Source organism: Pygocentrus nattereri, chromosome 3 (assembly GCF_015220715.1).
Source record: "Pygocentrus nattereri isolate fPygNat1 chromosome 3, fPygNat1.pri, whole genome shotgun sequence".
Lineage (NCBI taxonomy): Eukaryota > Metazoa > Chordata > Actinopteri > Characiformes > Serrasalmidae > Pygocentrus > Pygocentrus nattereri.
This window is the reverse complement of record NC_051213.1, coordinates 8,434,933-8,448,788: the sequence shown is the minus strand read 5'-3', so window position 1 is coordinate 8,448,788 and position 13,856 is coordinate 8,434,933. Positions and strand designations below refer to the sequence as shown.

General features: G+C 41.8%; 1 protein-coding gene across 1 annotated transcript; it reads right to left on the bottom strand.

The window, feature by feature from the left end:
- Positions 1-9,545: 9,545 nt before the first annotated feature.
- chst2b (carbohydrate (N-acetylglucosamine-6-O) sulfotransferase 2b) lies at positions 9,546-11,999 on the bottom strand. The gene is made up of 2 exons (XM_017705258.1): positions 11,918-11,999; positions 9,546-11,545 (listed from the first exon to the last, which is right to left on the bottom strand). The coding sequence occupies exon 2, from the start codon at positions 11,432-11,434 to the stop codon at positions 10,040-10,042; it is 1,395 nt and encodes a 464-aa protein (XP_017560747.1). The 5' UTR covers positions 11,435-11,545; positions 11,918-11,999; the 3' UTR covers positions 9,546-10,039.
- Between the last annotated feature and the right edge of the window lie 1,857 nt (positions 12,000-13,856).

Here is a 13,856-nt window from a genome sequence, read left to right as displayed (position 1 = left end):
GACTTCAGAGGAGCATGTGCAGTATAAGAATTATATAAGATTGGGGTCCTTTCATGCTTATATGCATTTATTCTAATGTTATCTAGTGTTTTTATGATTTCAACATTTTCTTTGCTGGCCTAAGACTTCTGCACAGTACTAATTATAATTAGATTAATTAAGATTAAGTGACCCTTATTAGTCCCACAAATGGGAAATTTCACCTCCACATTTAACCCATCCGTGAAGTGAAACTCCTCATACATTAGTGAGCACACACACACGCTAGGGGACAGTTAGCACACTTGCCCAGAGCGGTGGGTAGCCCAATCCGCAGCACCTGGGGAGCAGTTGGGGGTTAGGTGTCTTGCTCAAGGACACGTCATTCATGTGCTATCAGTTCTGGGGATCCAACCAGCGACCTTCCGGTCACAAGGCTGGTTCCCAAACCTCCAGCCCATGACTGCCCCATGTAATATTGTTATATAATTTTCATAAATATCTGCATTGTTGATTTTTCATTGACACAGTGATGTCTAACCTAGAGTGAGTCGGGAGTATTTTCACATACAACACATGCAAGTCAGATCTTCCACGGAAGCACAGCGTTACATTCAGCCACTGAAAAACATGCTGGTATGGACGCTGAAGCAGCAGAATGGTCAGTAAATGGTTGCTTTCCCTCCATGCCAGTGTTCAGACAAACTACACTCCTCCCTGAGGACGCACAGTTCACACTGTAAGTGATTTATTAGTTTTTACTGTAAGTGATTTATCAGAATGAGACAACATTTGTCTTACAAATATCACTAAAGCTCATCATTACCAACAGTAACAACATTAGGCACTGTAAACTGTACCCATATCCATTTTCCTATGTATTTAGCAGACTGTGACCTAAGCTACTGAACATCCAGCAGTTCATTCGGTCATTACAGCATTACATGTATTAGCTAGCTGACTATGTACAACAGGTTAATTAGCTTAAAGTCTATCTAACTTTGTAAACATAGTTTTAATGTGAGGAAAATGTCATCCACTCATCCTAGAAAGCTGTTCACACAGAGCTCATCTAGTGAATATGCATGTCAAAATGGTAAACAAGTTAAGCTCTTCAACTCCTTTGAACCACCGGTGGTTCCAAAACGCACTTCGTCATATTCTTCATAACCTTCATATTTCATAAGCTACATTCAGAAGCTGGGCGTCGTGTGAAGCTGTAACTGTCTTCTTTCCAGTCAAACAGATGGTGATGTCATTTTAAACCCTTATAATAAAAGAAGCTGAACTCAGATTTTTGATTTCTACTGAAAGTCGAGGCATTTTTCCACAAATTAACTAGTTAAAACTATAAACAGACGGCGTCTCTTCAGTGATCTGCTCTGCAAAACTTACTTTCATAAAATAACGCAAAGAGCATCTGAGATTTTTGGCTTTCAGCAGGAAACTGTAAGCATATAGTGATATGTGTAGATCATGAACACATGTTCTGTTAATTTGAGGGGAGCTTTAAAAATAAATAAACAAATAAAATAAAATAAAACTGTTTTAAACAAAACAAAATTTATTTCTTGCCGTTATTGAATAATTTGCCTTATGATTTGGTCCTTTAAATTCAGACGGACTAACCAAAATATATCCTGGAGAATAAGAGGTTAAACGATGCTGTAACCTGAGGAGCTATACCATTTTTAGCTATGGTTCATTTCTTACTGCAGCTCAAAATATTGGACAGGCTCAAAAAAACTTTTATATAGTATCTTAAAAATATATATATTTTTTCTCTATTAACTCGTAACTTGGCTTATGGTGAACAGTACCTCAGTTTGTTTCAGAACATTGCACACATACTTTATAAAAATAAAGTAGAAGATTTTTACAAAGTTTAATTTTATGTAAGTTTTATTTTACATGGTAAAATTTTTATTTAAATACTGCCACTTTTACACCAATTCATTGTTTGCCACTTAATTTACATGAATAATTGACCTGAAGATTTATTTTTCTTCAATCATGTCTTTGTCTCTGCATTTGAACTGGAAAACAGCAAAACCCAAACAGATTGTGGCTCAATTCACAATAGCTTGCAGGTGGTTTATACCTCAACCGCGAGGCACATTGATCATGATACGCCGCGGCTAGATCTTTAATATTTTTCTGAAATCTTTTCATCATTCCCATCCATTCCTCCCCTGGGTGACCGACTGCATTCACTCACAACAAGCTGATCAATATTATATTTCAGACTGTTATTACCAATGGAAGCCAGAGCAGCACTGAACAGAAGCTCCTCAAGCTGAATTCACTCCAGTGAAAATAGCTGGAACTTTCAGCATGATGTTCATTAGTTGATGACTGGGGAGGAGATATGATGCGAATGGCCTCCAAATACCAAAGCAACATGGGAAAACTAAAAAAACAGTAATGCTTAAAGACTAGTATCACCAGGTATCATGCCGACCCAACGTCCTTTTATGGATCATCAGCATGTTTTTATTATTCTAGTACACTCACCCAACACGCAGCACTGCTCCCGGTCTTTACCGTCCAGTGGTATTATCCCGCTCCATCTCTCATAACTACATACACCAATCAGGTAGAACATTATATGACCACCTCCTTGTTTGCCCATTTTATCAGTCCAGCAGTGACACTGAGGTGTTCAAAAACTCCAGCAGCACTGCTGTGTCTGATCCACTCAGACCAGAACAACACACACTACAACACAACCACCACCACATCAGTGTTACTGCAGTGTTGAGAATGATCCACCACCCAAATAGTACCTGCTCTGTGAGGGTCCATGGGGGTCCTGACCACTGAAGAACAGGGTAACAGAGTATCAGAGAAACAGATGGACTACAGTCTGTAACTGTAGAACTACAGAGTGCAGCTATACAGTAAGTGGAACTGATAAAATGGACAATGAGCACAGAAACAAGGAGGCGGTCATAATGTTATGCCTGATCAGTGTAGCTTACCTGTTAGTACACTTTATTCAAAAGCTACCTTCATAAGAACTTCAAAGCATAGCATGAGCATTGAATAATGTATTTAAAAAGCAATTTTTTGAGTATTTATGGACATCTCATGCCAGTAATTTATGAGTGAAGGACTGTATTGACACAAGAGGCCTTAAAGGAAGGTGACAGACATTTGTTCCATCTATAACACTGTTACGAAGCATCATTGCCAAGTAACAGAGCTTATGTAGAGGCCAAGTCAAGAACCCCATATACGCATATATGCACATTTCCTCTCGAGTCATAGTAAAAAGCACAAGTTCTATTAAAGAGACCTTTGTGGCTGCAGATATGAACAACTAAGTCACGTCTGCAGGCAGACAGGTCTCCTTAATAGAACTTGCTCATCATAATAATGTAACATGACGTCTATAATAACTCAAAGTACATATTGGAGAGGTCTTTCATAGATGATTATTAACTCTTACCAATAACACATCAACAACAAGTCAGTGAAGTAGCAGTAGTGGAGCATCTGAATACAGTGAAGCAAATATCTTGTGGTTGTTCTGGTGATACATTACTTACATTATGTGTTGTTAATGTGTTACTTCCTTTACACAAAACCTAACCATATCAACTTTACTCAACACCTGACCCTCACCCTGGCCCTAATCCTAACCCTCACTTTAACCTCAACCCAAACCCTAATCCTAACCCTCACCCTGGCCCTAATCCTAACCCTCACTTTAACCTCAACCCAAACCCTAATCCTAACCCTCACCCTGGCCCTAATCCTAACCCTCACTTTAACCTCAACCCAAACCCTAATCCTAACCCTCACCCTGGCCCTAATCCTAACCCTCACTTTAACCTCAACCCAAACCCTAATCCTAACCCTCACCCTGGCCCTAATCCTAACCCTCACTTTAACCTCAACCCAAACCCTAATCCTAACCCTCACCCTGGCCCTAATCCTAACCCTCACTTTAACCTCAACCCAAACCCTAATCCTAACCCTCACCCTGGCCCTAATCCTAACCCTCACTTTTACCTCAACCCAAACCCTAATCCTAATCCTAACCCTCACCCTGGCCCTAATCCTAACCCTCACTTTAACATCAACCCAAACCCTAATCCTAACCCTCACCCTGGCCCTAATCCTAACCCTCACTTTAACCTCAACCCAAACCCTAATCCTAACCCTCACCCTGGCCCTAATCCTAACCCTCACTTTAACCTCAACCCAAACCCTAATCCTAACCCTCACCCTGGCCCTAATCCTAACCCTCACTTTTACCTCAACCCAAACCCTAATCCTAATCCTAACCCTCACCCTGGCCCTAATCCTAAACCTCACTTTTACCTCAACCCAAACCCTAATCCTAACCCTCACCCTGGCCCTAATCCTAACCCTCACTTTTACCTCAACCCAAACCCTAATCCTAACCCTCACCCTGGCCCTAATCCTAACCCTCACTTTAACCTCAACCCAAACCCTAATCCTAACCCTCACCCTGGCCCTAATCCTAACCCTCACTTTAACCTCAACCCAAACCCTAATCCTAACCCTCACCCTGGCCCTAATCCTAACCCTCACTTTAACCTCAACCCAAACCCTAATCCTAACCCTCACCCTGGCCCTAATCCTAACCCTCACTTTAACCTCAACCCAAACCCTAATCCTAACCCTCACCCTGGCCCTAATCCTAACCCTCACTTTAACCTCAACCCAAACCCTAATCCTAACCCTCACCCTGGCCCTAATCCTAACCCTCACTTTTACCTCAACCCAAACCCTAATCCTAACCCTCACCCTGGCCCTAATCCTAACCCTCACTTTTACCTCAACCCAAACCCTAATCCTAATCCTAACCCTCACCCTGGCCCTAATCCTAACCCTCACTTTAACATCAACCCAAACCCTAATCCTAACCCTCACCCTGGCCCTAATCCTAACCCTCACTTTAACCTCAACCCAAACCCTAATCCTAACCCTCACCCTGGCCCTAATCCTAACCCTCACTTTAACCTCAACCCAAACCCTAATCCTAACCCTCACCCTGGCCCTAATCCTAACCCTCACTTTTACCTCAACCCAAACCCTAATCCTAATCCTAACCCTCACCCTGGCCCTAATCCTAAACCTCACTTTTACCTCAACCCAAACCCTAATCCTAACCCTCACCCTGGCCCTAATCCTAACCCTCACTTTTACCTCAACCCAAACCCTAATCCTAACCCTCACCCTGGCCCTAATCCTAACCCTCACTTTTACCTCAACCCAAACCCTAATCCTAACCCTCACCCTGGCCCTAATCCTAACCCTCACTTTTACCTCAACCCAAACCCTAATCCTAACCTTCACCCTGGCCCTAATCCTAACCCTCACTTTTACCTCAACCCAAACCCTAATCCTAACCCTCACCCTGGCCCTAATCCGAACCCTCACTTTAACCTCAACCCAAACCCTAATCCTAATCCTCACCCTGGCCCTAATCCTAACCCTCACTTTTACCTCAACCCAAACCCTAATCCTAATCCTCACCCTGGCCCTAATCCTAACCCTAACCTTAACCTAAACCTCAACCCAAAACCTAATCCTAACCCTCACCCTGGCCCTAATCCTAACCCTGACTTTAACCTCAACCCAAAACCTAAACCTAGCCCTCAGATTGCTGTTGTCGGAAAGAAACCTTGTATTTCCATTTTTGTCGTTTTTCAGTTTTTGACATAATTTGAAAATTATGAAAATACTGTCCTTTATATTGTGTGCAAATTTTATGATGAATGGATCAAAGGAAATGGTTGAAAATGACTTGGAAAAAAGTCTGGTTCCATTGACGTCCATTAAAAGTAAAGCATGTTTTTACTTTGTCCTGTAAAGTTCCCAGTTCGGAGACACAGATTTTGGATTTTGCTCTGACAGCACCCATGTGTTCTTCCTATGTTACGGAGAGTCTGTTGAGTGTTTGTTTCATCTAAAAGTACCACTCAAAATAAGGTGTTACCAAATGTTCATGTTGAGAATGACGGGGACTTCAGGATGATGCTTCCTTACTGTAAATAGAACAATGTCAGTCACTTAATGAATGTTAAATCAATGCTAATGCATGTGTTATGAATTCCCTTCAGCCTCCAAACAAAGTGTTACCAGTTTCATAATAGTCACTGAAAATTATTAACTGTAAGCCGGCATTTGACGACGTGGGTATATAAGGGTGGTTTCTCTTTCCTGCACACAACTTCCAACACATTCAAATCATAATAAATATTTACTCTCCTGCTTACAAATACAAATGAAGCACGGCCTGAAAGTTCAGAATCTGCACTTTCAATAGTGATAAATAGTTTCTATTAAATTTCCACTGCAATACGAAAGGTTAGTTTGATATTATGGGTTTGAGGTTACAGAAAAAAACTACAGCTACACTTCGAAATGGCATTGGGTTACTCTGTGCTTTCCTCTGACATTACCCTTATAATTAGCTATGTGAAATTGGCCCCCTCCCCCTCCAAAAGGACAGTACTGACAGCTGTGCACTGCTGCATAAGGCCAGCCAAAGACAACTTCATCTCACAGCGAGTGCATGTTTTCATATGATATCTGGTGGAAAACAACATATGGTACACATTTGATGATTTTACAGTATTGACGACCCAATTTAGAGCCATTTCTGACCCTCTGGAAAAGGCATGTTGTTTAACTAGTAATGTGTTTGCAGAATTATGCTAAATAAATACAGAAGGCTTTCCTTTCCTATTTTATAGCAAGTGATATTATGTACTTTTTGCACCAGTTGCCACCTTCCATTGCACACATGACCCTCCTAAGGGTATCTAAGCAGTGACATAGACAGGGTTTATATTCTTCAATACGTTTCATCCGCTGGAATCATGAGGTTCTTCTGACATTTTTGTCGAAATTGAGTTATTTACATATTATTAGTCTGTGACAACTTCTACATATGTGAGGTGTTTAAGTTGTGTGCACTTGGACTCTTCATTTAGAAAACAAAGAGGTTCTGTGTGCAAAGTCAAACTCTAATGTGGTTCTATAAGGTTCTATCTGTGAGCCAACCAGTTCTGAATACACACAAGAGGACCAATCAAGTTCTGCTTGTTCTCCGTTCTGCTCAGTGACCGTGAGAAAGTTTCTAAAACTTTTGAGACATGAAAACATTTCACCGAAACTCTGCCCGGCTTCTTATAGTTCTTTAAAAAGTTTTAGTGTCTTACATTTTATAAATATTAAAATATTAATTTTATAAATATTTCACTCCACTGTGTACTTGTACATGGATAGAATGACAAAAAAGCCTCTTGACTCTTGACTCAAGCCTTAATGGTCATTAAACAGTACCCATTTGAATTGATGGGCGTCTTAATTACAACACAAACATTACTTTCCATCTTTTGTTTTTCTTCTTTCTCCCAAAATAAGACACTTTGGTGCTTTAAAGTCACATTTCTGATACGAAACAAAAACTCACACTACCTTTAGACTGACTTGCTACACATGCTGGGAGTTTATTATTATAAAGGTGGTTGCTGTCTGGTCTAAAGGAAGCTATAACTAAGGATTCCTACCTAAAACTGACCTCTGCACTGGACAAAATATGTAATACTGACTTTTATACAATATCAACCAGTGCTTTAGATAAAAAAAATAAAAAAGATCTCATACAACAAAAAAGTAATTTAATAAAAAATTAAATAACAAAAAATAAATTGTCACAGAAAGCATTAAATATGTTCTGATATATGTACACACTCTATTAGACCAATCATTTTATGTTCTAAAACAAATTATGAGTAAATGGTTTGTGTTCCTTGAAAACCGTTGCTTCTTTTCATGTTTTGCCAAAAAATTCCAAGCAGGTCAGCTTTTCTTAGCATTTGAAGGTCCTATCTGCTTTTGGTCAGTTCTAAAAAAAAAAAAAAAAAAACATTTACAAATTAGGTAGGATTTTGATATTTTGAATGCAAAACCTTTGAAGCCCAATATCTCAAAACTGCTCAGAGCCCAGACAGAACCTCATAATTCCAGGGGGAACGACATGCAACTAAATCTGAATGAAAGTACATTCATTCTGTCCTGGTCGGCCAAAGTCACATCTTTCTGTAATTCACTTTATTTCAATTGCTTTGGTTGTTTCTTTTATATAATGCCACTGGAAGAGCAGACATATCAATATTTTTACACACAAGCCTCTTGAAGGTCATGCAGGGCTACTTTGGGTTTGTGCATGTCACTGTCTGGTCTAAAATCCAGCATTTTTCAAGAAATGGACCACTGAATTGGTTCTTTTACTACTTTCAAATTCCAAAAGCTATCAGTGCTGCTGCCGCTGCATTCCAGCCTCACAAGACCATGTCATCTGCACTGGACGCACAAGCTTACTGTTGCGGCAGGGCAGACAACAAATTCTTCTGTGCTCTAAAACAAGCCAAGCTATTTATTTCTGATATCTGACAGCACACACTCACATTCGCCACATGTTCCACACAACTGGCCAACTGAGAGGAGAGGAAGGGTGCGTTTAAGTCCAGTCCACCACTTACAATCACACGAGGTCTCCAGCAAAAATGCAATGCAAGAGAAAAAGAGAAAGAAGGAGGGAGGGACTACCTGCAAATCTGCTTTTCAGTGCCTATTCAATAAACAGGGACCTTTACTGCAGCAGTTCTCAAACTGACCCTCAAAGACCCCCAGACAGTGCACATTTTTGCCCAAATCCCAACTCTCAACACACAGACAAAGAGCAAAACTGTGGACCGCCAGGGAGTCCTTGAGGATCGACTTAAGAACCACTGCTTTAAAAGAGTAGTAACAAGAATGGTAATGTATACAACTATAACAACTCAAAGAACCATCTGAATATCATAAGTAGTTCTTTGCACGGCTGAACGATTCATCTACACTTCATCTAATGTTCTATATGGGCCCCAAAAAGTAGGGGTGGGAAATATGATGAAATATGATTCATCGTTATTGTGATAAATGATGTCCCATTATGTTACAATATGCTTGCCTGAGCATATTTTGCATACGGTCAGTACTTCAAGAACATCAACCAACAGAATGGTTCATTACAGAGAGCACAATTAGTCTGATTTAATTGGATTAAGTGCAGTGCTGTATTTGAAAGATTGAATAGTACTGTTTAAATTTGGCACCACTAGCTAATTTAGTCTATTCCAACTTACCAAACCTCAGAAAACTGAAATATCGTGGTCTTTTGTTTGTTATAGTATGATATATTTTAGCCCACCACTACCATCAAGAATGCTACTACTGTTTTGGTGCTGTCTAGAACTATTTCTGCTGATAATGACGTGTAAAAGTTCGAACCACAGAAGAGGCTTATTAATCACAATAATCTAACAGACATACAAGCACTCTATTAGTGATTTATAAATGTGAGAAAATGGCAAAGGTTCTATCCTGCAAAAAAACACAACTCCCCCAGAGAAATCATCAAGTAGTACAAGCCAGCGAGACGTCTGAACTAGAGAGAACAAGGAGGAGGTCAAAGCACCCAGTGTTGAAGACTGACTAACAAATTATCAGGCAAGTCAAAGGAGCAGCAGAAACAGGGAAAGCATTACAGAGCACTTTAATGATTGTCTCTGAGAGGATCCTGCACTAACTAAACAGCATCACCTGCTTTTAGAATGAGCATGTTGATTCGTTTTACGGTTTGTTGTCAATATTTTCCATTCACAATTTGCACTTTGAAAGTGAGCAAACAAACTCAAACTAACGGATGGGTCTGAAGCATTCAAAATAACCCTAAAAATATCCATTCTGAAGTGTTGTCAATGCAAGACACGTGATTTATACAATATCAAGACTCATCTCATATTCAAGTCATGTTTTTTTGTTTTTTTTTTTTAGACGGCTCATCAAACAACATCCATAATCCAGTTATAAAAGCTGTGGTAGCATTAAATTACCACAAAATAAAGTACATTCCTATGAGGCATGTCAAATCCCTCCATAAAACACTGAAACAAAATAAAGCTTGGATTCCACAGCTATCGAGCTACACTGAAACCATTCAAATTAGCAAGTCTTTGGTGAGAGGTTGGTGTCACAGTTTGGAGGCAGTCAGTAAGGATTTGCTCAAGTCTTTCGCCTCAGTGGCCGTTCGTACACGCTCGTAGCCCAGCACGGCCATGGACTGGTGGCAGTAGTCCTCCACTTGTTTGATCTGCTGGATGCTCAGGAGCGTCCTCCAAGCGCTGGCCGCCTGGGTGGCGTTCCTGGACGACACAATGAACGGCTTTGAGGAGGAGTTTGTGCCGTTGGTCATGTTGAGGGCGAAGGACTCAATGTCGTGGTTGGCACTGAGATTAACGAAGCGGTAAACGTGGCGTAGGACTTTGACGGGGTTCTCCACCAGGTCCTCATAACGGACAGCCAGATACTTTCCTTTCAGCCAAGCGGGCGGGTTCAGCGCCGTCCGCAAGCTCCTGTGGGTCCTGTCACAAATCACCTCCATAGCTCCAATCGAGTGGTAGTCCGCCCCATCCTTTTTGCTCATTTTATGCCCGGGGTCTACGAACGGTATCCGCCTGAGTTTGGGGTCGCGGCTCCTGACCACCTGCAGGTTCTCCCGGATCAAGCCGTGCCTGGATTTGATCCTGGAATTCGCCACGGCCCTCGGGTCCCTCACCAGGTGGATGACCTTCAGGTCGAGCGAGGGGTCCTCCATCAGAGGGGCCAAAATGTTGACGTCCAATATGCGCACCCCTTTGATGACAATGGTGTTGTATTTCATGCACTCTTCCTCCAGCATCCGTAGACTCTGCGGTGGGCACTTCTTGCACACCTTATCGTCCACCATGCCCACCACCTCCTTCCTGTAGGCGGAGCAGAGGGGGTACGAGCAGATCACCTTGTTAAGGGTGGCTCCGAACAGTCCGAGGGAGGTGAAGTTTTTGCCCCCGGGGCTGTTATACAGCTGAAACACCGAGAGGTCACAACGATACAGGGAGCTCAGCATGTCCCGGGCCGCCCCCTGTAGAGAAACTGCGTCGCCGGGGTACAGCTTCTGCCAGATGTGCCACATGGGCTCGTACAGGAAGAACACCTCCGGGTTCTGGTTGAAAAGCTCACCAAAAAAGGACGACCCCGACCTCCACGTGGTGAGGACGTAGACAAGCTGCCTCTTCTTGGCCAAGGAGGGTCTGTAGAGAAAGCGAATGTCCGAGCGGCCTTGGTAGGCAGTGCTCCGCGTCTGGTGGCTGCACTGCTGGGGCTCCTTGCTCCACCTGTAGTTGGCCAAGTTCAACATGGTCAAAACCAGCAGCAGAAAGTAAGCTATGAACAAAATAATCCTCTTTCTCCTCAGCACTTTCATCACGATCCCTGGCTGGGCGATTATCTTCGTGTGGTTCTGGTACGACTTGAGTTTCCTCCCATAGTCGCCGTCCGTCTCCCGAGGTGCAACCGGTTTGAGTTGCTGGTACTGTTTGCCTCTCATGGGTAGCAGCAGCAAGGGAGAGCGGCCTTGGACCACTCCGTCCACCCCAAAACACCAGTGCAGACGAGCAGCAGCTTGTGGAGTTACGTCCTGGTGCAGAGTGGCCTACATCTGTGCGTGAACAGAATCGGACGTAAAGCACTCCTCTCGGTTAGGTAACAGTCATGCAAGCCTCATCACAGCGGCAACCCAAAAACACAGAGCAGCGCCAATGTGCCCTTACTGCACTGCGCCATACCGCCCCAAAGCGCCGAAAACCGCTAGAAGAGCCATCGTTCAGCGAGGACAGCCATACGTGGGTCGAAAAAGACCCTTTATTAGTTTATCAGACACTAAAACTCAACGTCTCTGAGCGCCATGCAGCTCCTCGCGATGCTGAACGCCAGCCCACCGCCACCACAGAGGAAATAATGAGCAAAAATAACGGCACACTTCGCGACAGAAGGCAGTTTTAAAGCCTAAAGTGACAGAAAGAAGGTTCACCGGCTCCTCGGCTCCTCAGCTCCCTGTCGCCGAGCTCCACACGGCCGCGTCCTGCCGTCCTGATGCGCCGTTGTGTTTTCAAACTACTGGGCGGAACTGATTCAGTCTCTAGCCTTCACGGCCAAGGCCCGCCCTCGCTCGCATCCTATTGGTCCGCGCCAGTGTTCGCGTTCACAGTTTGGGACGCTATTGGCTGGCTGGTGTATCTATCAACGTGCTGTTTCGTCAGTGATGCGAGTGGACTTTTTTATTTTTATTTATTTTATTATTTTTTTTAATATTGAATTGCAACAACAACAACACATAGCAAGATTGTGCGTTGGCGAGCGGTAAAGCTTACAGCAGTGCCAGTTCACGTTTCATAAAAAAAAAAAAAAACACACACACAAAGAAGGAAACAAAGCAAAACAAAGGCAACGTGGTGCCACATCTACCCACAAATGTCACATTTAATAAGGAAATATGTGCAGATTTACTTCTGATCTGCTCAAAATTAATGCGATGTACGTTTAAATTGTTTCATAAAACAACTGTGTTTGTTGGTGAAGTTAGCAGTTGTGTTGTTAGTGTTTATAAGTGAACGAAGAATCACTGAGAAATGGAACATTGTTCCTACCAGGCTTTTATCCACTTCTCCTGAATATGACCACGTTCAAAAGTAGCCTACAGTTATGGATTTCACTCCATTTTATTTGTCATAACTTTGCTTTATTTATTTGAACTAAAATGTTATTATTATATAATACATATTAATATAATGTTTATTTCCAGGACTAGCACTCTTAAAAATTATATATACACATTCATTTTATCGTACCTCTCTCTCTCTCTCTCTCTATGTGAATATATATATATACACACACACACACACACACACACACACACACACACACACATATATATATATATATATATGTGTGTGTGTGTGTGTGTGTGTGTGTGTGTGTGTGTGTGTGTGTGTGTGTGTGTGTCATAGACAGATAGATATGAGTCCTATTATTTGCCTTTGTACAGTGGGGTCCAAAAGTCTGAGATTGCATTAAAAATCTGTGTTTGTTTCATTTATATCTGGAAATAAACAACAGACCAAAAACAGAATAAAACAAAGAAAAGTTATGACAAATAAAATGAGGACAAATGCATACAAATTTTAACATTTATTTGCAAGACTCTACTTTTCACAAAGATTGTTATGCTGATTTTTTTAAATTATGAAATATTTTGTATTAAATTACAAAGGACGGCAAAACAGAAGCGTTTTCACTATTGTTCTCAGACTTTTGGTCCCCACTGTGTACAATGCTACTGATAATGCATTCTCGTCTGTTAAGACTCAGCAATGAAAACAAATAACACAATTTATAATATGAAATCCCTTATTTGAAAAAGCAAGAACAACTACTAAAGACATTGTACAATCATGCATGTGAGAATGTTTAAGAAGTAATTTCGTTTTACAGAGACAGCCGGATTAACCTGGTAAAGATTGGACTGTGCCTGAAGGTGAACCATGACTTGCGGTTATGGGCTGCCATCTACTGGTGAGAAGAAAGTACTTAGCATTTGGCACATATAACAGAAGATGGCAGGTAGAGCACAGTGTATTACTGTGAACCACTATTATTAAGGTCCAGTTAAGGCCGGCACTCAAGTGACTTGATGGATTTTTGGGGTTTTAACCCAGCAGTGCTCAGTTTCTGTCCCGGGAATCCCAGTATGTCATTATTTCCCTGATATAACATTCTTCACTCAGTGAAAATAGACTGATAATTACTTTCTGAGTTCAGGGTTAATTCAAAATGAGCAGGAATAATAACAAAAATGATTCAGGTCAAGGACTGAAAACACTACTTGACAAAAAGACCTCCACAACAGCAAATAACTGCAGTACATCTCCACAGCAGTAGAGGGCAGAAGCAAGCTCATAGAGTGGCTGAGG